Source organism: Pseudopipra pipra, chromosome 5 (assembly GCF_036250125.1).
Source record: "Pseudopipra pipra isolate bDixPip1 chromosome 5, bDixPip1.hap1, whole genome shotgun sequence".
Classification (NCBI taxonomy): domain Eukaryota; kingdom Metazoa; phylum Chordata; class Aves; order Passeriformes; family Pipridae; genus Pseudopipra; species Pseudopipra pipra.
Window position 1 is genome coordinate 35,925,442 of NC_087553.1, and position 26,684 is coordinate 35,952,125.

The 26,684-nt window shown below is 36.0% G+C and overlaps 1 protein-coding gene across 8 annotated transcripts in view; it reads left to right on the plus strand.

Annotated features, from left to right (window-relative positions):
- The window catches only part of PPP1R12A (protein phosphatase 1 regulatory subunit 12A), a 111,549-nt gene extending 86,649 nt beyond the window's left edge, over nt 1-24,900 (plus strand). For 3 of the 8 annotated variants that reach the window (XM_064655585.1, XM_064655592.1, XM_064655589.1), the window contains 9 exons: nt 1,647-1,765; nt 2,960-3,025; nt 8,697-8,713; nt 9,840-9,981; nt 10,660-10,764; nt 11,595-11,642; nt 16,176-16,226; nt 17,877-18,038; nt 22,753-22,863. In XM_064655585.1, the coding sequence (XP_064511655.1) occupies nt 1,647-1,765; nt 2,960-3,025; nt 8,697-8,713; nt 9,840-9,981; nt 10,660-10,764; nt 11,595-11,642; nt 16,176-16,226; nt 17,877-18,011 (683 nt within the window). In that variant the 3' untranslated portion in view covers nt 18,012-18,038; nt 22,753-22,863. Of the gene's footprint in view, nt 1-1,646; nt 1,766-2,959; nt 3,026-8,696; nt 8,714-9,839; nt 9,982-10,659; nt 10,765-11,594; nt 11,643-15,095; nt 15,127-16,175; nt 16,227-17,876; nt 18,039-22,752 lie in introns of those variants that run through there. The other 5 variants (XM_064655593.1, XM_064655587.1, XM_064655588.1 and 2 more) reach the window with 4 other exon arrangements.
- The last annotated feature ends 1,784 nt before the right edge of the window (nt 24,901-26,684 follow it).

The window sequence follows — 26,684 nt, forward strand, 5'->3', positions numbered from 1 at the left end:
AATGACAGGGATTTTGTTTCAGTCCTTCTACACTGAAGGACTGGAACGATGCTTTACTGCTTTAAGGACATCTCAGGGTTTCATGAGCAGCTGAAAACAAAGGGAAGGGCAATGCTTCCCATGATAGTTCAGAATGTTTAATGGAATCATAGTTCTGGATACTTTAACTGGTTTATGTAATCTTAAACTGAGGATTAGATGCATGATACAGAGATCACAAAAAAGCTTTTCTCTGTCACACTTTTTGCCCTCATTTAAAATGTGAATCACCTGCAATAATTCTGAGAGATGTTGTGCCTGATACTTTGCCTGTCAAGGGAGGAGCCTTTGCAGTGCAATCTCCTAGTCCCCCTTGGAGGCTTGACACAGTTGACTTGAGAGAAATACTTTAATTCAAGTTATTATTCAGTGGCTTTAATAGGGTTACTGATTGACATCGATAATTTTGTTCTACAGAGGGTCAAATAAAATGATCTATTGATGAAATCTCCGTGAACTGTATAGCAGTCTTGCAATGTTCCTTAAAATGGTATTTTCTGAGGAAATTGTTGGGGCTAAGCTGCGGGGATATGCATTCTGAATTTTTTCCCTTTTTCTTAACATGAACTGAAATTTGGATTAAGATTCTTCAGTAATGCATTCTCACTCTAGGAAGCTCTTTCTACACTGTTCTGTGGAAAAGATTTTCATGGGTAAATATTAGCTACAGCAGGTTTTATATTTTTTCACATTATGACTTCAGAGAACTACATTACCATCTGAAATCCCAGCAGTCAAGTCCTAAGTTATTTAATTACAAAAGGTATATGATCACCACAAATATTTGTGTTTCCCTTCTTTCCTATTTAATTTTTGCTTCACACTAAAATGTTTATTTACCTCTGAAGTCTTTTGATGGTAGTTTTTAATTTTTAGTGATTAGTGATGTTTCTATCTGAACTCAAATCTGTAGTTGCTTTATTTAATAAAAGAACATCAGACTGAATAGACCATGTGATAATAAGTAAATAACTTTGGTTTGGCCAGGTTTGTTTAAATTTATTTTTTTTTACAAATTACTTGTAAACATACAGTGAAGAAAGATAATCCTGAGGTATTATGTCTTTTTCAAATTGCAGTTGCATTAGTTTTAAAGAAAAAGGCCATCTGTAATACAGTAATAATCTAATGTAGCAGATCCCATTTTATTCTTCCTTAGAGCAAAAATTGAGATGACTCTGATGAAACGAAGGACTCCAAGGAGGACTTAACAGACTTTTAAAAGTTGGGATTTTTTTTGATACTGAATTCTTGATACAAGCAAAAAAAGCTTGTTTGATGAAGAATGGTGAAGAATTATCTTTTCTTCCTTTGTACTCTTATACATCTGCTGACACAGATGTTTGAATTATTAGGATTGTTGTTAAATTGAAACATTTTGTCTAGGTGGCTGAGGTGGAATTAGTATTTACAGTATTTTAGAGCTATATACTGGGCAGTGTATATTACAGAAAACCCTGTATGTGGTAAGAAGCTCTATAGCAGATTTATTTCAGGTAAAAAAAAACATTGCAAGCACATTAAAGACTGAGAAGTATTACTTCAGAAAATTTTCAGCAAATTAGATTGTGTCATAATTCAATGAATAAGAAAGCTGTTATTAACAGAAGGAGGCAAAAATGAAGAAGAAAAGGAAGAAGATAAGTCCCAGCCTAAGTCTATAAGGGAAAGACGGAGACCAAGAGAAAAACGAAGACCTACGGGAGTTTCTTTTTGGACTCAAGATGTAAGTGAACTTCACTTATAGCAAAGTACACTCTTCATGCATAGTGTACCCTTTAAAGAGAGAATACTTTAGAGTAATACAGTATATAACTAATTGTTCTAGGAAAAAAATGCTCTTCTATTTATATATTCTCTTTTTCTTTGTTTTGATGCTTTCAGGAGCAGAATCAAAATTAGGTCTTTGTTTGGTTGACAGTGCTAACTAGAACACTGTAGTAACCATAACTTAATAGGAATTACTTGTAATCTAAAAAGAAAACATTAATTACTGAACAAATGTTTTATTTATTATGTTGTTTATTATAATCCTGTTAATTATGAGATATCTTAAAAGTTGTGTATAAGAATTTTTTATAATAAGCTCTGAAATAAATGGAATATATGAGCCAGTTCCCTGTCACATAGCTATATAAATTGATTTTGCTAAGTTGGTATAAGCTCTTTTGTCACATCAACTGCAGAAAATATTAAAAGAGATTGTCAGTTGAATATCAAAATAAGTATTTCATGTGTGTTTAAGTTTTCTTTTCAAATTTTGTCAAACCTAATATGGAATTTCCAGTATGTTATCAAAATTGTGGGGAGGAGGAGAGAGGAGAAGTCCTAGCCATGTAATTATTATAATACTGTTAATTACAAGGTATCTCAAAATTTGTGCATAAGAATTTTTTTCTTTGTAAGGTGCTTTTTTCCTTTGCATACAAATGGTTTCTCAGAGATTTAAAGCATTATGTGGATTTCAAGTAACTTCCTTTCTTTGATAAACAACCATTTAGCGTTTATCAATGATCAGCTGAGAACTATGTCTATTACTTTTGACAATGCAATATTTTGCATACATACCAAAGCTGTAACAAGGAGAGTCGTTATTTGGCACATTACAAGTAGCCATGTACTGCTATCAGAATAGAAAGGTAATAGTTGATGTTTTGGGCTCCTCTTCCCTTTTCTTTGTCATAGGATCAATATGTAATGTAAAAGCAAGATTTTCATGTGCCAAATGCAAAGTTAGGTTTTGTCTCCTTCTGGTACTGAAAACAGATATCTCTTTGAGAATTTTCTTCATGTATCCTGTATATTCTCCGTAGAGTATTCTGCTGGTCTTACGTTTTCATATTAAAAGTCTAGAATGCCTTAAAATCTCACTATGCTTTCAACAGTTTAATTATTTTTCCTCTCCCACCTCTTTCACCAGAGTGATGAAAATGAACAGGATCACCAATCCGATTCAGAAGAAGGAACAAATAAGAGAGAAAGTCAGGTAATTGAAGGAAGTTAATTTGTTCATTAACTTTCTAACAGATACGTTTTTATTGTAAAATTTCTGTTGAAGTTGGATTCATATCAACAGTGGCCAAAACTGATAGTTTTTGACTGCCATTCTGATTATATAGAATTGTCATCCAGACAATGTAGATTAAATTTCTGACAGCCAGGTCAGGGACATAATGCAGCAAGTTATTGGAGGGAGCTTTCAGTTTCTACCCTGCAAAAATCTTTATTTCATCTATACTTTTATTTTCAGGTAAATTACGTCCAATAACTTATGCGCACTAATTAAAACCTTTTAAAATTAAACCCAGTGCTGTCATTATTATAATTAAAAAATAATATGACAAGTTAATTTAATGAAGCATAGAGAGTTGAAGAGCACAATGTATGTAATTTCTCCATTTGATGAAAATTATTTCTGAACATCCTGATTTAGTATTATTGGTCTTGTTAAAATGTCGGTAGAAGACAGTATAATAGGCTTGATCTGATGGGAGACATCCTTAAAAACTGAATGGTGTGTGACAGTGGGATGAAGAAGTGCTAAAAAGGAATTAGTAACATAAGCTGTACTATAACATGGTATAGCAGAATGTATTTCTTTGAACCTAAAACCTGGAGTAACACACTACAGAATTATAGAATCAGGTTCATTACTGAAGAATAAAACTCAACTGATATTTCTCTCTTTTTTGTAAAAGCTTCCACTGCACATTTCTTAAATACTGTAGTTAAGAGATTCATTCTGTGTTGTTTTGGTTTACTGTATTTTTTATTTCTGTGTCACATTAATGTAAATGCACCGTCCTGTTTCATTTCCTCCCAGTAGTACCTATTATTCTTAAATCTGTAATTATACCATATTCTGTTCTGTAGAAATTAATTTTCGTAGAATGTGCATGTGGTGCTTCTGTGTAGAAATGGCTGACTGAGAGTGCTTGGACAGGTGCACTTTTTTCTGAGTTAAAAAGTGGCCCAGAGAGTGGTGGGGCTACATCCAGCTGGAGGCTGGTCACGAGTGGGGTTCTTCAGGGCTCAGTATTGGGGCCAGTCCTGTTTAATGTCTTTATCAATGACCTGGGATGAGGGGATTGAGTGCACTCTCTATAGAGGGATCTGGACAGGCTGGATCGATGGGCCAGCACAAGTTTTATGAGGTTCAATAAGGCAAAGTGCCGGGTCGTGCACTTGGGTCACAACAACTGCCTGCAGTCCTGCAGGTTTGAGGAAAAGTGATTGAAAAGTGGCCCAGGGGAAAATGACCTGGGGGTGCTGGTCATCAGCTGGCTGAACATGAATGAACAGTGTGCCCGGGTGGCCCAGAAGACCAATGGCATCCTGAGTGTGGACAGCAGGATCAGGGAAATGATTGTCCCCCTGTACTTGGCACTGGTGAGGCCACACCTTGAGTGCTGTGTCCAACTCTGGGTTCCTCACTGCAGGAAGGACATTGAAGCTGCTGGAGCTTGTCCAGAAAAGGGCAGCGGAGCTGGTGAAGGGTCTGGAGCACAATTCCTATGAGGAGCAGCTGAGGGAGCTGGGATTGTTTAGTCTGGAGAAAAGGAGGCTCAGGGGAGACCTTATCACTCTCTACAGCTACCTGAAAGGAGGTTGTAGCCAGCAAGGGATTGGCCTCTCCTCCCAGGCAACCAACAACAGAGGAAGAGAAAATGGCCTCAAGCTGCTCTGGGGGAGGTTCAGGTTGGACATCAGGAAGAATTTCTTCACTGAAAGGGTGGTTAAGCATTGGAATGGGCTGCCCAGGGAGGTGGTGGAGTCACCATTTCTGGAAGTGTTGAAGAAACGACTGGATGTGGCACTTGGTGCTATGGTTTAGTTGACATGGTGGTGTTCAGTCAAAGGTTGGTCTCGATGATCTTGGATCTTTTCCAATCTTAATGATTCTGTGATAATCATGGCTTGACTTAGGAGTCCAAACATTCTCCTAGGCTGTATACTTCCTAAGAAGATGTTGGTAATTGGTTTCATTATAAATCAATATTATATCAGATAGGAGTGTATGGAGAGCTCTGAAACAAATTGAATGTATGAACCAGTTCCCTGTCACATAAATTGATTTTGCTAAGTTGATATAAGCTTTTTTGTCACATCAGCTGCAGGAAATACTAAAAGAGAGGAAAGAGATATGAGTAAGTTAGAATTACAGTGTCAGATGTTCAGAAAATAGTTAACTCATTCAATTCTGCTGATTCTTTGATGTACTGTTATTTGGAAGACAGAGTTTGGAAATGCTGAAAATCTGTATTACTTCCTTAAATGATGCTATTGTTGCTTTTGTTTGCTGATTTTTTTATTGGTTGGTGAAGCTAGAAGCCAGAGGTGGAAAGTGGTAACTGTAAACTTCCAAAGGCTTTGGTGGTAACTCAGGAATTTAAACTAACTAAAGAGAGGAGGTCTTGTGTGCATGCAACAGAGAAAATTAAAGGACCTCAGACAAAATAGTTTCTAGCCTGAATTTTTTAAGGAATCAGAAAAATCATTATTTTATTCATGTTGGAGGTCTTTGAAGGAACTGTCTTGTAAGATTTCAATTTGAATTTCTTGTTTTTCAGTACTTCAGAACTGTCTTTTGTCTCCTTAGCTGATCATTTGTCCATAAAGGAGAGCTATTAAAAAAAAGTTAGACTGCTAAGCACTTTTACAGCTGGATGTTGTTCTCATGAAATTTTGCTTAGGCTTTTTAATATTAAGGGCATAAAATTTCTTCAATTAGCACAAAAAATGCCATGTTACTTAAAGGAAAGTGGTGTTCTTAAGGACAGTCTTAGAACTAAGTTTTAGGATAGCCATTTAAAAATAAGGAAGTCGGAAGATTACTTTGGTAGATGAAGGATTCTAAGTCAAAATGTCTTTCTGTGAAGCTTATTTTTCATAATGATGCATTAAAAAAAATAAACCCCAAAAACTTAGTAATTTGACTAGATACTACAACTGTGGTTAGGTTATAATGAAATGGACCGAAATTTTATCTTAGCCAGAGATCAGATACGTGATTTCTGAAAGGTGGGAGCTAGTGATGTTAGGATAATAAATGTCATTAGGTCTTCCAGTTTTGTGGAAGTAAACATGAGAAACTGGATTAATAGTGTTGGTTAAATGTTGTATTCAAATTTTGTTTTTTGATTTCACTGCTGTGGCACTTTTACAGAAACACTCATTTATAACAGTACAGAAAATTCCACCTGAATTTAATATTTTGTTTTCATGTAATAATATTTAATATTTTGTTTTCAGTAATTATTGTAACCTCACTAAAATGTAATGTGCTTGTCTAGAAGCTTAGTGTACTTTTTCAAATATGCAGTTTATTTAGGTCTCCAGGGTCTGTATAGAGTGATAGTGCAGGGTCAGGTTGTGTAGGTATGGATATGTATGTTTTAATTTTTTGTTACGGCTTTTGTGCTGCCAGTGTAACTGTGGCTGCTGAGTCTGCTCAGTTCTATGACTGTACAAAGAACACGCATCTCATGTGATATGGATGCACAGGCATATCTTTGTTGGCATCATTTGTCCTCAGACAAGCTTTATGCAAAGTTTGCAGATTCTCAGTTACACTTTTTCACAGATTTTTATCAAATGTCAAAAATTGAACTAAGCAGAACTGACTGATTTTGAAGGAGAAAATAGTGAAAACAGCTAAGACTGCTAGACCACTACCCCCACCAAAAAAACCTCCAAACCAAACCCAAACACATTCTATGAAAAGTGAGGGGAGCAAGAACAGGCATGTACTTGAGAAATATGAGGCTCTTTCAGTGAGGTATGGAGGCAGGATGGTGCTGGAGCAACAGGAGCAGGGATTCACAGCTTTTGGGGAACAGAAATTGCTGAAGGACAGTTTTTTGAAGATTACAGCATCCTTGTCTGACTTCTCAGGTTCCCAGCCTCAGCCAGGAAAGCAGGAATGGGCTGCATTTGTGTTTGCCTGCCTCTAGTAATTACTGCTCTCTTGCCTCAGCAGTTCGTTTTTTGTCCCCCTGTGTAGCTGGAAAATTTTGTTTCTAAAGTGGTCTCTATGTGACTTAATAACTTGCCTTTCTGTTTGGGAAGCTATAGTGCAGCATGGGAATGGAGATCTGGAAAGTTTTCACATTACCACAGCACCATAGGGAGTCCACTAGAAGCAAAGAAAAACAGCCTTTAGGAAGCGTGTTTGCTAAGAAATATTTAAGAATAGTTTACTTCTCATAGTGGCTGTCCTACATTGTAGTTAAAGGTTAAAAGGACCAGCTTAGCATTTTTTTGCAGGCAACAGTCCTTGTAAAAATAGAAAACTAAAGTTTTTATGGACAAAAATTCCTCTCCTCCAGAGAAGGAGTCAATGGAAAAGGGATTTTTCTAGGTTGTTGATTACATGGTGGAATTCTGTAATCTCACACTGATCATGCTTACACGTAGGATGGATGATGCAAGGTAAGACTCCTGCTTAGATGAGAGTTAGTTTTCTTTTGGCTAGTAGCCTAAAAACTATCTCTGTATAGGTGCGTGCCACCTAACTGTGACATATTCTACAAAATCTCTTAATTCTCAGCATTATTCATGCTCTTAACAGAAAATAGCAATGTTTTATTAGGAGTGGTTAGGCTATAGCATGTACTTTTGATATCCTCTGTGCAGTAAATGTACTTCAAGGTGTCAAAGGGGAAATTGAGTATATTGTGGAGAATGTGGCTGTTTTCCTCTACATATTAAAAAACTACCATTTACTTCTGTAAAAGAAAACCAAGCAAGGCACATCACCTTCCAAAAAAACACCCTATGGGAAGGCTTCAGCCACTGCTGGGGGAATAACATCAGAGGATGTCCAGGTGATGATACAGCAGTAGAGTGTCTTGACTGAAATGCCTGCACTCAAGATTGTTACTATAATTGGAATAAATTATAAACCTGTATTGACCACCCAGAGGGGAAAAAGGTTTGTATGACTGATGTAATGCTTAAAGGGCACTCCCTCACTCTTAAGTCATCACTTCTAATTAAATTTCACTTGTCAAATAAAGTGATTGAATTTTGTGCCTGTGGATTCACCTGGAATGAATGAATGAAAATAATATAAAAAATGAAACTGTTATTTAAATAAATAATAAGTACTTCCTTATGTTGGTGGTGTAGTAACTTGTTTCCAGTCATGCTGTGTTGAAACAGTTATCCTGTAGCTTAATTTATATCGTTAGTTTGAGCTGAAGTTATTATAGATATGTTAGAGAAGAGGAAGAAGGAATAGTGAATTCAGGGAACACAGTTCTGATGCCTTTAATAACAGGCAGGCAAATAACAGAATGCACTGACTGCTGAAATTACTGCAGTGTTTAGGGCACTCAGGACTTTTAGAGTGTGATGTTAACATCCTTGTAAATCATATTTTGGCAAGCACATTGTAGCACATACTTCTTTTCTTTTCCAGACATAACAAAATTGAAGCTCGGAAATGTTCAGACAATACCTACTGGTGGATAGCGTGTGCATTTAATATAGTTGTTTAGCTGTACTTGTTCACAGATTATTATATATTGTATTGAATTAAATTACTGACTTTTATTTGATTATTATATTTATATAATATATATATGACTAATATATTTATATTAACTATTATTGAATTATTCTTTTTCTCTTTTTTTTACCTCTTCTCACCTCAGAGTGATAGCATTTCAAGGTATGTGCAGTTTAAACAAATTAATTTAGAACTGTTACACTTTTTCTCCACGTATTGTCATTTTAAGTTCTTTATGTATAAATTCAGCATAACCCCACTAGTTAAGCTGGTTTGAGCTTTAAAGGGCTGTAATGATACTTAAATTTTGTATAAAATATGATTGTAAAGCTACAGTATTGACATTTTTTTTTTCTATGTGTGGATGGAATATTGAATTTGGGGGAATATATTGAACTCTGTATTTATAGTGCATTGAAGGCAGGCATTTTGTAGAACTTAACGGATACAGTGCTATTCCCCACGGATTTATCAGCATGGAGTCAGCTTTTACAAAGAAGACAAGAGGTTCTTGTTGCCCCTCTTTTAGAATATCTACTGAAAATTTCTTATGTAACCTCAAGAAAAGTACTACAGCCTCTGAAAATCGTATTTCCTTAGGACTTGTTAATAAGTAAATGCTGAAATAGTATTTTTTAAAAGGGTTTGATTTCTTTTTAGACCTTTAGAATTAATTATTGGATTTTATTATGTTCTGTCTCTGCTGAAAATCTGTTAAATAAAACTGCTTTAGCATATGATTAGTGAAGAAGGAATAGTGTGAAATTAGTCTAAACTTTATTAATAGCAGTTGTAATTTAGTGATTACTAGGATAAAGACTGCTGAAGATTTGTTTCATAAACTACTTCTACTGAAATACTAGAGTTCACAACAAAGTTCTGAAATCTTGGTTTCTGTAATAAAACTTTGAGAATTCATGTATGCCAGTATTTTAGAGATTACTTTTTTAAAACTCTTCAATTAAACTAATACATTTTTTAAAGAATATGTCCTGTTTATAAATAAAGAAGGATTTTTGCTTGAATTAAATGATTTAATTGAAAATATTTCTCTATATACGTTGCTCTACAGACTGAGCAATTTGAAAACACATCCACAGAGAATCTTGCAGTACTGAGGGAATGTAAAAATTAAATTTGCATCAGGTTAGAAGGTAGTGGTCTAAATAAAATACATAATTGCATTGGGTTGTTTTTAGCTGGGTAGCAGCAAACCCAGTGTTTGATACAGTGAGTGGTCTCAGTTTGAGCGTGAGGGCAAATTTAAATGAGAACTTTCCTTTTACAGATATGATACGGGCTCCCTCAGCATGTCTGCAGGGGATCGCTACGAGTCAGCACAGGGACGATCGGGATCACAGAGTTATCTTGAAGATCGAAAACCGTACTCCAGTAGACTAGAAAAAGAAGATAGTCCTGATTTTAAGAAGGTATCTGATCCAATAATTTTGGTGCAGAAGTAGAACGTTATTACTGTTTTTCATAAACTGTTTGCAAATAATCTCCCATTGCATCACAAACGCTACTTAAAGCAACTAAGATGAATGGAGAAGCAGAGCAACCACTACAGTGGGGAAAAATGCACATTTACAAAACAGCTGCTGGCTTTTGCACTTTTCTCTTTAAGGAAAGGGAGAAATCCAGAGGAGCCAAGATCCTTTTTTTAATGACAAATACTATCATATTATTTTTTTATTTGATTGTGTCATTAAACCTGATTTGCACATATGTGAAGCCTTTTATTTTATATGTTTGCTAGCTTACATATGTATAAGGTAGAAATATGTTTAGATCTTGCTTTAAAATAGAGGAAGAATTTGTTGAAAAGTTTACTGTGGTGGTGTAATCTGTAAAGTCAAAGAAAAAAAGGTGGCAAGTATTTTTTTACTATGTGTAAGGTAAGTTGTGTGCTCCCTATGCAAAAGCTACTTGTTCCTAGAAATATTTGGTAACAGTTCTTTACAGTGCTTGCTAAACACCTTTATTTTACTTTTTACACTATTAATGTATTTGTTAATTTTACATGCAGTTCAATCATGCTTTTAAAGTTTTTCAGCTAATCTCACTGAATTATTATCTGGTATTTTTTAATGAATATTTTCTTTTAGCTTTATGAACAGATTCTAGCTGAAAATGAAAAACTGAAAGCACAGTTACATGACACCAACATGGAACTCACAGATCTTAAGCTACAGCTGGAGAAGACCACTCAGGTTTGTATAAAACAAAAAAGTATGTACTGAGCTGGCAAAGTAGATAGTAAACCAGAAGCACCCCAGGTTATGGGCCACTCTTTACTAGTCATCGGCTTTGTTTTTTATCCAAAGATGGGAATGGAGAAGAGTACTTCTGTTTCTAAGGAGAAAAAAGTGCAGGATTCTCTTCTTCAGGTGTGAACAAAATCTGTGAGACTGCCTCCTGCCTAGTTAAGTAGTAGTGGTTCTTGCCAGCATGTGTCTGCATGCAGCTTGTTTGCAGGGTAGGAATAAACACTTTCTATACTGTTAAGCTTATATTCAAACTGACAGTCAGGATTGATTGATTAATTCATAAACCTGCTAGCAGATTGGCATAACTACCAGTTCTTCCTGGCTGGTTGGATAGTTTTATCTTGGAAATGAAGAGCAAATAGTGCATTCCAATTATGGATAACTGCTGTCGATAACACTGCTGCATACAGTAATACTAAACATGTAACAGAAGTTAGATTTGTCTTAAATTGCTGTTGAAAGAGTATTTCATGTTCTTAGATCATGCTTACCACAATTTACCTGTTCTTAAGTGTCTTCCATGTGTACCACATAAATGTCATTTAAAAGATATTTGTTTTGAGGCTGTATAGTGATTAAATAAAGGAATGGTTACAGAGGAAGTTCATAATAAATCCATTTCATTCTTTATTTCAGTGTTACTTCCTTGAACACATTTTAAAATGCTTTTGAAGACATACTTCAGACAGAATACAAAAATGTCTAATTGTTTTTCCTCATTTCTGTGTTGTTTAAGAACACATATCAATGTCTTTATTAATTTTGTGTTTCAGAGACAAGAAAGATTTGCTGACAGATCACTCTTGGAAATGGAGAAAAGGGTGAGTTTCTGCCAAAGAATTTTTAAGTACTCCAATTCAGGCTTTAGTTTAGTTTGTTTTGTAACCCACGGCTTGGATATAGTTTAATGGGAACAGAAGACTTCCTTATAACTTGCATTTTTTAGAGGATTTTGGGATTTTAGGTTTTAAAGTGGCAATGAATGTGAGATACTGTGAGATGGAATTACTCTTAAGAATTGCCTTCATGTTGCCTGTTCATTCATGATAACCAGGTTCTAAACCCCACTGCCCTCCAGGGACCTGCTGCTTGTTCCTTTTCATCCAAAACAATATTGGCATTCCAGAGGGTTAAGCAGATTCAGAGTGTCTCATCTTATAATGCATTTCCAAGATTCAGTGAATTTAATTTCCTCAGAGCTTTCCAGAGGCACCTGTGTTCTTTCACCAGTTATTGCTGGTAATGAAATAGCTGTTTGTATCTCACAGACATGAGACCTTAAACCTGCAAATGATATAAAATTAATCTTTATCTGTCTCTTTTCTCACACTATAACTTTTTCCAGAGGGAGTATGATAGTACGGCAGGGAGGGAGAGGAGAAGAAGGAGTAAGCAGTGTGAGAAGAGGGGCATCAGGGTCAGACAACCCTAAACTGAATGGGAAAGAAGTCATGTAATAAATTCATATGTGAGATAGACTACAGGAATTATTTTGGAAGTTGGGCATATGATAATTTTAGGCTGTAGTTTCATGCTAGTTTAAAATCCAACCCTATAAAAGTTTAGTTTCACAGCAATGTAAAGCAAACTATATTGGTTTTGTGGTGGTCTTGGCTTCCTTCATGACTGTGACCACTTGTTCTTTTCTTCTCCCTTGATCCTGGAGTGACACATTAGAAACTTAAACAGGAAAAAAACCAAGTGGACTTTGACAGTTATAAGTGATATGGTAAACATTTGTTTATCCCTGGTAAACTTTACATTCATTAGCCTTTTGTATTTGCTTTCAGTATTTTAGGTTTGGAAAACAAGTTTTAGTTCTACAAGCCTGTCTGGGGTATAAACAAACAATTGGTAGATTTTATAGGAGCACATGAAGATGTAGAAATACTCTCAGGCACTTCCTGAAGTTTCATTATCTTTACCTTGATAGTCTTTCCAGTTAATTGCAACAGCCTTTTAGCACGTATTTCTCCTTGATTTTTTGAGCATCCTACTGTAAACAGTTAGAAAAGTTTCATCATCAGCTTTAATTAGTTTCTTGCTTGCTATCATGGCCACACAAGTGCACATTTAATTATTTAATAGATTTAGCTGCATCCATTATTATGTAGGTTCCATAGTAATGTATGGAGTACTGCATAGATAGACTTTATTTCAGTTTTAAATTACTGCTTTACTTTTTTCCCAAAACAGGCTATTTCATTAAAACAATTGGCTGTATTAGAAATTCTTGCACCTTTTTTTTTTCAAAAAGACATTTAGTCCAACAGGAAAATGTCTTTCAGAAGTGTTATTCTTCCTAGATATATTAGTAATAAAGCTAGCAGGTAAAAAAAAATAATGATAATGCTGTATTGCTGAAACATGATTTACACAAGATTTAGATGTTCTTTGTACTTTATAATTACAAATTTCTTTTTGGACAAGAATTTAAATCAGGAATATATTTGGGATTGTATTTCCTGTATTGTTAAAATCTGGAGTTTCTTTTACTTTGAAAGTGACTGAAGCAGGATTCTCAGCTGCTAGTCATCAATAGCTGATCTCTAGAAAAAAGCTTATAAAATTCAGAATGTAAGAATAATTTTGAATACACCTTTATAATGTGTAATGTAACAATATAAATGTAAACAAATAGAAAGAAATTGTAGAATGTTTGTAAGTATACTTATCCAAGTATATGAATTCACTAAATAAAATATAAAACTAGAGATGTTTATATAAATTACATAGAGAAAGGGGAAGGGGAAATTGGAACAAATAAAAGGCCAGCAGAGAAAAACCTGAAGGCATCTTTGAACTATGACATTTTCAAGCTGAAACATACCTTTTCAGTAAAGAAAATGGTAATATGTATTAAACCTGTATTTGCACAGTAGTAATATTTAAAAAATACTGGCTTTGAATTTTATTTGGACTGAGCCTTCAGAAGTGGGTTTCCATGATGGGACTTGGTGATGCATTGTCAATATTGTTCATTTGAGAACTTTTTACCAGAAAGGGGCTATTTCTTTGGGGATGGGGGTACAGATTGGATCACAGATGCAAGGTCCTAGCAATAGACGGGGAAAAATAAGAGTTTCATTAACAACCTGTCACTCTGACAAATATGCTAAAAGTCCTTTGCAGAATTTTGTATGATATGGTAATAAAACTTAAACTGCCAAGTTTCAGTCTGGATTAGAATTTAGAAAACTGCAGGTCCCTTTAACCAATTTTCCCCAAACTTAGAATTACTAAGCTGGGAATTTGGGTTTTGGAGATGTGTGTTTTTGGGGGTTTATTTGTATTACTGAATACATGAATATATGTAGGCATATATGTTTGGGTTTACTTTTTTAAAATTGTATAACTCTGGGGTCAATTTTTCGCTGTGTGTATCCCTGTACCTCAATCTCACTGCACAAGCCTATAGCTCCTAGTTGCTTTGATAAATACAAACAAGCTATTGTGTTTTATAAGCTGAGAGACTAGCATGTATTTTTCTTATTTACAAGTTATAAATGTTCCTTGGCATACCTTGCAGAGTTGTGGAAGTTTCTCATAAAATTTTAGACTGCATAGATTTCAAACCCTTCCTTTGAGTCCAGGAACTAATCAAATAATACTGGCAAATCTTCCCAGTAAAACTGCAATGTGTTGGCATTCTTCAAGCCAGTTCCTAAGAGAGTAAGCAGTTCAGGAAAAAGAGGAGCATAGCTTCAGCTAATTGGAACAGTATGGTTCTACAAAGAATCTTATATCTAGACCAGTCCATTTGTTTCTTTTACATAATGTGAAGTATAAAAAAAGTTAATGAAATAAAGATTTTATTGAATTGGCTTTTATTGCTAATAGTTGTTCTTAGACAACCTCAACATAGTTAAGAAAATGCATCATAAGGCTTAAAAATTTCTAGCTACCTGAAATTTTGAAATTTATCTGATCATTCATCCATTCATCTCTTGGTAATTGCAGGAATTGTTGAATATTTCTTAATATAAGAAGACATAATACATGATATTCCATAAAGCTAGATACAATTCTAAGTACTGTAAGATGGTGTGGGGTTTATGTTAGTTACTTACATCAGTTAACTTGCTGGTATTTATTATACCCGTTACTATCATTGTCAGAAAGGTCTTAACTCAAAGGAGTTAAGTACATTATGTACTAAAAACTGCAGTAATACATAACTTTGATAAAAATTAAAGTTGTTTGCTATAATGGGAAAATGTTGGGGTATAACTGCACTGTGATTAAACTAAATTCAAATGATTTATATCTGAAAGGTGGCCGGCAAGAGTCAGTATCTACTGGGCGGTATGATCTAACCAAAGTTTTACACACCTCAGTCAATGCTGCTTGCTGTTTGCATAACACTGTTGTATGCAGATGCATATGTCCACTTCGCAATAATCTGTTGCTTTTGCCTTTCACACTCTGGAAAAATCTGAATGTAGAGTACTGATAACTGCAGCTGCTTTTAAATGAGAAACACTGCATTGTCTGACACAGGAAAGCAAGCAATCAAGCTATAAATCCCAAATTCTATTGCATTAACTGCTCATCTATTAGATGTGTCGAAAAATAGGTTTAAACAAAATAATATCATTTAGAAATATGGATGTGTGTCTGCACTGCAGACTACAGTGTAGTATAGAAAACACTAAGCTAGCTTTCAATAAGCTAGCTTGGTTGTGTAATTAGTATAATCAGGTTCTATAGACAGGATAATTTCTCCTGCTTCTCAGGTAAAAAGGAAAATAAAAACAAAATAAAACTATATGGGAAACGCAGAAAATATTCAGGAAACATTTACTCAAGAAACAGGTGATCTTACGTAGCTAGATTTCTTTGGTACTCAGCTAAGTCCTATAATGTAAATTGGGTGTATCAGCACTAGGTTGCAGTTTGGGGTGTGGACAGATCCCACCGGGCTGAGACAGATGTTTCAGCTATATTTGTTTGTCTATGAAAGCTTACAATTTTGTGCTGGTATCTTTTAATATTCTTGTTTGTTTCTGATCATTTTCTGCATTTCTTGGATATTAAGCTCTTAAAAAAGCCTAGCTTATGAAAAATAAATCCAAACAAGTGGTTCTTACAACCTGTCTAAATTTTTGAAAAGGAAAAGGGGTATATTATGCAGGACTTGATATAAATTTCTATATCTCTTCCTCCTTAGATATTAAAATTCCATATTGACAAAATTTCTATATATCACTGCCACCACAAGTTTCCTGTCCACACTATGCTTTTGGTTGTATGATCTTTGAAACTTGAAGTATTTCACTGTTACCACAGTACTTAGAAGCTGTAATTTTTAAAAACTTGTATTGTTCAGTGTTAATACATACCTTCTGATTTAGGAAAGAAGAGCGCTAGAAAGAAGGATATCTGAAATGGAAGAGGAACTGAAAGTAAGTAAATTATTACACATTAAACTATTAATAACAAAGTGTATTATTATATCAGTGAGACGTAGTCTGGCAGTATTACTGGTTTCTACAATGTCATTAGAAAATGACAAAGTTCCAGCTGCATGTCATACATAAGTCATAGAGGTTGTAGTGAAGCTGGCATAAGCAGTCAGACGTGTAAGATTGAGAAGGTGCTGAGTCCTAGGCTTCTGTAACATGTTGGTTAACAAGAAACATTCAGAGATGGTTGGAGTGAAATATATCTTGACTCTGTTCAAGATGGAATTGCAGTCTGTAATTTTCATGTGATATAAGTTTTATTAGCTTATTAATTACTGTTATTAAATGCCATTATTATTATTAAATAATGGTAGCCTATAATTCCATAGATACTTAAGCATTAAATCTTGCTTCAATCTTTATCTCATCTTCTATAAATTATATATTAGACAGCATGTTACAATATCAAAAGAAAAACTTCCATTTGTATACTGTGAACAAAAATCAGGTTTTAGTTAACAAAAAACAGCAGATAGATTTCAGATGTTGACCAATAAGTAACATTTACCATATTGATTTCTGGTTTTTTCACCTATGTGTAAAGTGAATCCCAGAAGCAAAATACTAAAATACTTAAAATAAATTTCATTTCTGGTTTGTTTTTTTTTTCAACCAATCCTCATTAGCAATGTTAAACTCTCTGATATGATTAAGAAGGATGAGAAAGTTGGCAGGTTTGTTTTTTATTATGTCCTTTGATATAAATATTGGGCACAGTCAACCAAACTGATGGAATTAAAGTGAAATGTGAAAGCAACATTATTTTGACATTTGATATTTGTCATTGATTAATAAGAAGTTTCCTTTCAAGCTCATTTTTAGCTCCCTCTGGTGCTTGGAAACAGCATTAACTTTCAAATACTTTTCATTAAAATACATGCACCAAGTTCTGCTGAAATAATTGAAGCTGACAGGCAGATGTAGGCAGAAGGCAACCGTGATGCCTCTAGCAACCTTGGATTCAGACCAAGATAATTTATTGTAAGGGAGGACACCATGTCTGTGGTTCCTTCAGGGGTCTTCAGAAGTTAAATACTTAGAAAGCAAACTATACCAGAGGACAATAATTGTCTGTCAAAGAGTGGAAGACAGGATGCAAGCTTCGTAAATTCCTCTTAGGGAAGGTTGGGTTTCTGATAAAAATAAAGAATGTGAATATATTGCTTTCTTCAAAAGCTTACTTTCAATAAGCAGTATGTGAAAGTTTTGAATTAGAGATTAAATACTATTCCTATTGTTTGTCGCATAGTTGTGTAAAAGTATATGTTAAATGTGTCATTATTTACAGACTTTTGAATAGGGGATTTAGTTTGTGCAATTAGGATGTTAAGTGAAGAATTCCAGGAATAGCTCTCATTGTTAAGGCATCCTGAACTGTTTTGGAAAACTGTGACTAATCACTGCTGGTTCTTAGATTGCTTTTCAGGAATGTGCCACTTTGATACTTTCCTTTCACAGCAACTTATCTACTTTAAACAGGGCTGTCTCTTCTAAGTTTTCTTTCAATTTTGCTCGTCTTTAATTCTTTTAAACATAATATATATGTGGATTTTTTTCTTGCTTTCACCCCTTTTTCTTTGATTCCTGCAGACCCTGCAACAAATAAAGCAGATTCAGTCTTTGAGACACATAAATGAGCGACTGGTGACAGAGAATAGGGCCTTGACCCGAGTGCTTGCCAAGTTGTCAGGGTCCTGTAGGCAACTGCGCTCTGTGGACTTGTAATTTCTTCCTTCTCCTTTGTGTAGCCAGGCAGGTGTTGACATTCAGTTTGTGCTTGGGCAGAATTTTACTATTAACACCTGTGTGTCAAAAACTGGCTTTCTGCTTCTCAGTTCTGGAAGTGTGGCTAAAGCATGATGTCCAGTGTACCAACTACAGGTGTTGCAGATGTGTTGCTATGGTGTGGTATTGCCCTTATTAGCACTGAACCTTGTCCTTGAAGATGAATTGGCAATGATCCAGACCTTTGACATTAAAACCTTGGCTAAATTGAAAGGATTTGAGTTTGCATGAGCATACACTGAAGTCAGTCCCTTATTTTGATGTTTGAGTAAATGCTCAAATAGCTTTGCCTCTAGTTTCCAACAAATTGAAATTAAGATTTGAGCTTTCTTACTGCAGTTTAAGTGAAGTGCATAGAATTGATACAAATCTAGTCTTGAGGGAAGAATGTTTGAGAACTGGTTTCAGTACTGTGCATTCATGAACAGTTGCATTAGCAACCTTATTTCTTACATTTGTGTGTTTTAGTGTTTAGGGGCGAATCAAAGTGTTTTGTTTCAGAAATGTGTTGGAATTTCAAGTCAGTTATTAGTTACACATATTAACTTCCCGTGTGGTTCTTGCCAATACTTATATACACCTAGACAGCTTAAAACATCCAGTTTTTAGCACTGTTAAGTTATTGATTTATATTGCTATATATGTAGGCATTCCAGTCATAGATGAGAGTCCTACAATGCATGGGCTTTAAAAACACAGACACAAAAAAACCTGCCTAGTGTGTCAGATTGGTTCAGTCCCCTTCTGTTAAAGGTACCAATTGTTTTGAGTTTCATCTTGGAAAAAAATTCTAGTCTGTTGTTCTTAGTGTTATTGCAGGGCTGTTACAGAAACCCACTGAAGGTTCAAAACTTCTTTGAGGAACAAAATGTCATTTTATTCTACACCAAATCTATATACCTTTCTTCCTCCTCTTATATAACAATGTCTAGACTGGAGGTTTCAGTGAGTTTTTAAGATGTATAGTTGAAAAAAATAAAACGCCTCTTGCTAAACTGCTTCCTCTCATCTACCTACCTTCCCACTTTACAAGGAAGGCAATGAGTGTACATTCTGCTCAGAATCTGATCTCAGGTTTTCCCCACTAAAAGGCATGAAATAAAGAGGTTTTTTCCTTTGGCTTGGTGTATTCCTGGAATTGGACTAACAATAGGATATGGATAGAAAAGTTGTTCCTGGTCCAGGCCCTGCATTCCTTAATGTCTCCTTGTGTTAACCCTTGCTGAGCAAGTTAGCTCACTGACCTGACTGAAAACAAATCCCTTTATTCTTTATAATACTTGATCCATCTTACCCCAGCATTGTTGAATCACTAAACTAACATGCAGAAAGCAACAGGGTCATGCTGCTGCATGAGGAGGGAGAGCTGTCCCTTTAGGGCAGCCTGTCTTACATCAGCCTCAGCTAACAATGTGGTTTTTCAACACAGTTGAGCTAATCTAATGTCTGCTGTCCACATCCATACCATCCTTTTTTACTAGCACTGGCATTCCTTTAACCATGGTAAGCCAGTTCAGGGTGTTAACCACAGAAAAATATTCAGTATTCCCTTCTGTAGAGCGAGTTTTCAATGGCAGATCATTGTAGAGCTTGAGGAGCCTGGGTAGTAAAAGAAAAGCAATGGAAACATAGGAGGAAGGTTTGACAATATGATAGTAGCTTAACCACAGCAGCGTGTCTGAGTAATCTAAGCAGGTACCTTCACAGTTCATGAGTTTTTTGTAATTTTTATTCACCAAACTGTTTTGTATGTAAAAACTGTTAAATCCTCCAGCAAACACAGACGTTATTATTACTGTGTAGATCTGAGTTGGCTCCACGTATGTCAAGCGATTATTGAATAATCATTTGCTCAATGACAGCACTGCAAAGTTACTAGCTAGTCATACGATACAGGTAGGCAAAATAGTGCATTTTTAATCTTAGTCAAGAATCTCATCACAGGAAGACACTTCACAATTTTAGTGAGTAACACATTGGAATTCAGAGTGTTAAGTGCAGTATATACCTATAATTTTACTGAATTTACTGCAAAGGGGACTGTTTCCTGCCTCTTGACATTAAAAGTGTATCTTGTCATCTCATTAGAAGTTTGAGTACCATAGAAATGCACTGCTCCAAGAAAATTATGTGATTTTGCTAGGTTTAAAGTATGTGGGGATTACTATAGATAAGAAGCGTAAATATTTTAGGTTAGTTGTGCTTATCCTTCCCGATGACTCTCCTGTTATTCATAGAATCATTTAGGTAGGAAAAAACCTCTTGAGATCATTAAGTCCAATCATTAGCCCAGCACAGCCACCCCTAAAACACGTCCCTGAGTGCCACATCTGCCTGGAGGTCTTCTAAATACCTCCAGGGATGGTGACTCCACCACTTCCCTGGACAGCCTATTCAGGTGCTTGACAACTGTTTTGGTGAAGAAATTTTTCCTGCTATCCAATCTAAACCTCTCCTGGCGCAAGTTTCCTCTTGCCATATAACTCTTTTGTCTCCTACCAGTCTTCCCCTATTCTTTAGCAGATTCAGAACGAAAGGGAAAATATTTTCTTAATTCTACCTATTAATCAGGGTTAAAATCTATCTACAGAGATTTGCAGATATATAGTGGTACCAGATTATGTTAAAGCTATTTTGTTAAAATAATTCACCAGAAAATATGCCACTCTGTGGGTCTGTCTGTGCATAATTAAGCATTATGGGCTGCAGCTCCCTACTCAGTGAGTTGAAAGAGGATTGCGACATTCCTGGATTTACTTTGAGGTTTCATTGGAATGCATACACAACACTACTTGTTGAGATACCTATTTAACCAGAACAAAGCCAGACTCCCTTGCTTCCCTGTGCATGGCTAGATGAAGGCTGTTGTGGTTTCACCCAGTACCTTTGGTATGAAATCCATAACAGAATGAAAAAGAGGAGGGAAAGGTTTTAATTGGTTTGCTTGAACAAATGGCTGTTCCATTGTTTGCTGATACGTGCCATAGAACACCCCAAGTTTATCCTAATATTACAGGTGCAAACACAAATGTGGTACATGTGCATATGATCTGGATATGACCCCTATCTTGGACAACAGTGGTTATTTTTTACAGCTCAGAAAACTTAACACAAGTAGTACTTCAATATTGCCAAATGATCGCTTGTGTTGCCCAATTTCTAACATCTTGACGTGGTTTTTGAAAGTCATCAGCGTTTTCACACCACTTTCTGTTCAGAGCACAGCTCTCACTTAACTATAATGGAAGCTTCCCTCTGACTCTCTGAACAGCTCAATTTAGGTGGCTTCCCCTAACCTCCAGAATGGAGCAGAGTTGGAATCCAAGGCAGCAGAATAATTTTTACCTATATTCTTGTAGAGACCACCTTTTTTCTTTTTATGATCACCTGTCATCTTCCTTTCACATACTTTGATATTTGCAGGGAGATAAACCTCAGTCTGTAACCTCAGTCATTTTCAGTGCACCATCGTGTTTCACTCTGTGAGAGGGTCTGCAGTTCCATGAACTGAGTGTGGACAGGAATCCTTTCAAGGACAGGTATAAATGAAGCCTCTGGTGTAGTGCACAGTTAATTAACCCAGCATTTTTAAACTTCTCAGTTCTTTCTGTTCCATAGTAATGTTTTGAATATAATGGGATTGGAAGTACAATTTGCTTGAATAAAATGAAAACAAACTAGTGCCAAGAAAATTTCATCACCAAAAGTTGTGTAACAGTTGTTACATAGGTCAGCAGCTGGACTTGGACCTCCTGCATACACTTGCACTTGAGGTTACTGAGTAACCACTGTGCAGGAATAGGCTGTTACCTCCTGTGTAAACCTGCTGCTAGAATCCGTACACGTAATTTAGCCATGACTATGATACGTGCTTTGTTATCAGTGTGTGAATGTAGCTATGGAGAACTACTGAGATTAATTCTGGTTCCTCTGGCAAGTTAAATTCTCTCAGTACCAACCTCTGTGCACTGACTTGTCCTCCTTTCCTGTCTGACCCTGTCCCAACTCTCACCTCACTCGGCTTCTGCCTTTCAGCTTTTGTGCTTGTGTGTCATCCATCTCCTGTGGCAACCGTAACTTGCCATCTCCTAACTTGTATGCCTGAGTATGCAGCCTGGTGTTCTGTGATCTCTTTCAGTGATCTGATCTTGTGTGAACCATGCTATTCAGGGACATGATCTCAAATTACAGGATATGCGCTTCAACATGAGTTTGGAAGTGATTGGAAGATAAATGCTATGAGCTAACAAGCTGAATCACACTCTATCTGATCAGGATGAAATCATCCAAGTGGTAGAGATGCTTAGCCACAGCATGTTTTTTTGAAACTGTGCAAGTGCAGTGCAGACAAGCCTCTTCAAATTGTTGGTAATTAACTCCCCCCCCCTGGAATTTGAAGTATTTCATTACTTTCCTCATGCTATAAATGCTTTTGTCAGAGGCTGGTCATCTGCACTGCTGAGTTTTAGTGCATCGTGTCCAAGCAAATGAAAACTCCTAATCTCTAACTCTTAAATGTATCATGCTAAAAGGTAGATTTTTTTGAACTGCTGATATGAAGGGCAAGGACTGCCAAGATACCTAAGCTGAATAAAGATTTTTACCCTCAGTGCTAGTGAAGTCTTGCTGCTTTTACTTGGGGCGTAACAGCAAATAACCATCATGTTTTGTTTTTTCATAGATGCTACCAGACCTGAAGGCAGACAACCAGAGGCTAAAAGATGAAAATGGGGCCTTGATCAGAGTTATAAGCAAACTTTCAAAATAAAGGGTTTACTGCAGCAGCAAATAATGGTATTGCACATCACTAGTAACTCCAGTGGACCATGGTATGGCAGTCACTGGAAGTGTGAGAAGATCCCTCGGAGACTGTCATTTTCAGATATCCTGCCAAACACCCTCTTACCTGTGTGTTTTTTTTGTATCAAGATCATTGTTTCTGTTAAAATGCAGCTGCTGAGAAGATAAAATGACTGAGAAATCTTGTTTACAGCCACAGCATAATAAGGAAAGTGTTCAAGGCCAGATACGCCTCAGATATTTAACCAGTAAGCCTTAGTTGTACATAAACACTTTTACATCAACAAAAGCTTTCAGCTCTCACAGAAGACAGTTACTCAATAATGTTTTTGTTGTGCCACAATTCCCAGTTTTTTTCCTATACTCAGTTTTTCTTTAAGATTTAAGTTTGGATTTTTTTTTCCTTCTAAATTTTCATGTACCAGATTTTCTTGTACAGTGTTTTCACAGCTTTACCATTTGCAGAGACCACACGCCCTTTTGAATTACATATTTGTGTAGCTAACTAGAGTTGTATTGTCCAACCACCTGGAACAGAGATGTTTGGTGGAACATTTGCTTTCACTGTTTGTGCAATATGCATTTATTTCCTATACAAAATGCTTTAAAGTCAGTTGAAATTAGAAATATTTTAAGAGTCCTGTTTTCTGCCTTTATTGGTCACTTTAAAAAAAAGAAAAAAAAAGAAGTTTGTAGTGAAAGATGTTAGATCCTGTAATCGTCACATTCATTTGAGCAGGTACTGAGTGATGCTGTATATATAAATGTGTACTGGTTTGATTTTTCAGACCACCACGTGGCATGCTTGAATATATTTCCCTATTGCAAATGTTTGTTATTGCAAATTAGGCTATCCAGAATAGTGTGTTTAACAAAGTTCGTTAATTTTTATGGTATAAAGAATTTAGACATTGTACATGGTATGGAGCCCTATCTTTACAAAAGGTCTAAACTATATAAAATACTTTATTATCTTTTTCTCCCATTTTTTTTCATTTGATAGTGTTCACCATAATAAAAAATGCATAAATATAACTGCTTCACTACATTTCACATACCTGTATTTATCTGAGTGCTGTCCAAAACTGTTGTGCTAGCCAAAGTAACGTACTAAAACATTTGAGAAGTATAACCCATTACACTCACAATAATGTTTATATGCACTGTTGTTGCCATGTGAGAAGGCATCCAGTTTAATAACACCATCATGTCAGACCATTTTATACATTTCAGTGGCCTTTAAAAACAAACAAAAAAAGTACTTAAGTGAAGATCGTTTTTGCTAGAAACAGCTTTTATATTTTCACTAAACCATTCAAAATATGACATCCTATTGGCACATAGTTTATTGCCTAAAACCACTGAACAGATCAGCCATTAAAACAAATTGTACATTGTAAAGCTTGTAGTAGCTATTGTATTATTGATTATACTGTATACTATATTAAATGTGAATTTGTACCCCTTCATTTAAAAAGGTCATGGTGTTCTACTGCCTACTTGTGGGAGGGGGGGTTAATTTTATGGGGGTGGGATATGTTTTGGTAAGGAAGACATGATGTCCTCTCTCTGTTGATTGGTTTTTTGAAGATGTAAGGTTATGCTCTTACTACCAAGCTCAGGATTCTTGATTTTAAAGGTACACGGATAGTTTGAGATATCTTATTGTTATTGATCTGTATGAGAGGTGGGTCTGAACCGTAGGGACTTCCATTGTCTTACGCTAACATAAAGAATTGAATGGCTGCAACGTATTGAGTTCTGTTACAAGACAGTTAGGCATATTTTGGATTATATTTGGTAAAGTTTGGGTGCCTGTGAATGATTAAATACATGTTTCTAATATTTTAGTGTTTTATATTTAGGTTATTTATTCTTTATATCTAAAAAATGAATGGCTACTGTGCTATATTGATTTTATTGGTAGTACTGAGCAGACCTTGTATCTGCATGAAACTAGTTGCAAAACCCACTATTTTGGAAAAAAAAATTGTATTTTGACATATACAAATAAAAGGAATACAAACTATTTTAAATGTGTGAAAGTTTTACTGAGAAGACATTGAAATTTGTTATGAATTTAAACCATGTTATAAGTTGCTATTTAAATTCTTTGGTGGGCATTTTTCATTCATTGCATTACTTGGATGCAAAGTTCAAGTACCTTTCAAAGATTGTAATCAGATTGTGATTATTTGCATATCATTGTACATGCACATCTGTAAATGCAACAGTAAAAATGCCATATTTATGCAATCTGTAACAACTTGGACAAATGTTTATATATTTTACATAAACCTGTCTGTGTGCGGAATCTGAGAACCATTTTTTACGTGATGTTAACCGAATCTCACAAAGCAATTGCTAAACTTGTGTCGCTGTCTCATTGTTCTTGATTGTGTTGAAGATCCAACACATCCCCAGAAAATCCGGCTACCGCAGAGAGAAAAATGGGTTATGGACAACTATTATTATTTAGGAGACAGTCTGCATTCAAGGAATATATTATTGCTGGCTGCTGACTCTGACAAGCTTCCTAATGGCTTCAATGGTTGCTCAAAACAACAACTTAGATTTTCAGGGGACTTGTCACAGTGTGGAAAGGGATCTCCTAAGTCCAGAATTAACATCAAATACACACAGAGGCATGGAATTAGCTGGTGTGGAGAGTGAAGAGAAAAAGGGCCTGCCCAGAATCACCTCCAACCGTGAAGGGAGCCATAACCTGGGGTGGAGTGACCACAGCTGGGGTAGCAGCACAGGCAGCAGAGAGCAAGGGAGAGTGGGGGCAGCGTGGCTGCATAAGGTCTGCCTGATCTTAATGGCTCCAAACAGTAGTAGTTACCTAGAAGAAAAGACTCAGGAGCTGGAATTTCATCTTTGCCCATGTTGTCTCCTTTACTATAAACAATTCCCTCTGAGCCTCCCTAATTCCTACACCACTTTCAGACTTCTGCTATTTCCTTGCCAGATCCCAAAATGAGCAGTTACGATTCATATTGTGCAGGTTGGTGCATTTCTTTGCTCTGCACAAAGTACAAAATGTGAATCTCAGATTTCCCTCATTTAGAAATATCTTCCATTCTAAACTTTGGGTTGGGCTCAGATGAACATCAAACTGGTGGGTATTAATCCTACCTGTCCAGAATTCCTAGCCACTGTCTGTCAGCTGCCATAAGAGCAAATGTGTTCCCATACGTGTCCTCTCATTTCTATTTTAGAAAGAGTAGCTATTTACATTTTCTAGACAAGGAAAAATGCGAGCTTTTGGGTTGCTGAAGATACCTGCTCTAGGAGATGTGCATTGAGGGAGAAATTTTAATTATTTCACCCCTGTCATACACAAATGGGCTCCTTATGAGATGGCTCCTACCCCTGCTGCTTGACATAACCAGGAGGTTTACAGATGGCACCACAGAATGCCACAAACATCTGTATGGTGGTAGACTGGAAATCTGCACTAAAAAAAAGAGGAGGTGGTGAGAAGGAAGTATGCCATGATGTCACACTTGGAAAGGCAACAACATGTCAGAAAATGAATGGTTCACATGGAGAAAGGCATGGGTTGGCATCAGAACAAAACTGGTCCCAAGTCAAGAGTTCAGGGCCCCATCACATCCCAACTCCTGGACAGAAAAAGTTGTCCAGTGCTGCCAACAGTATTTGCTGCTGGCTCATAACACTGCTCAGAGAAGGTATTAATTTATTTTTAAATTGATTATTACACTGACTTGTACTTCATCTGGGTGATCCTGGAAGTGGCTTGACTTTCTGCAGCTGGCTCTTTACCTTTCTTTTATGGCCATCTTGAGG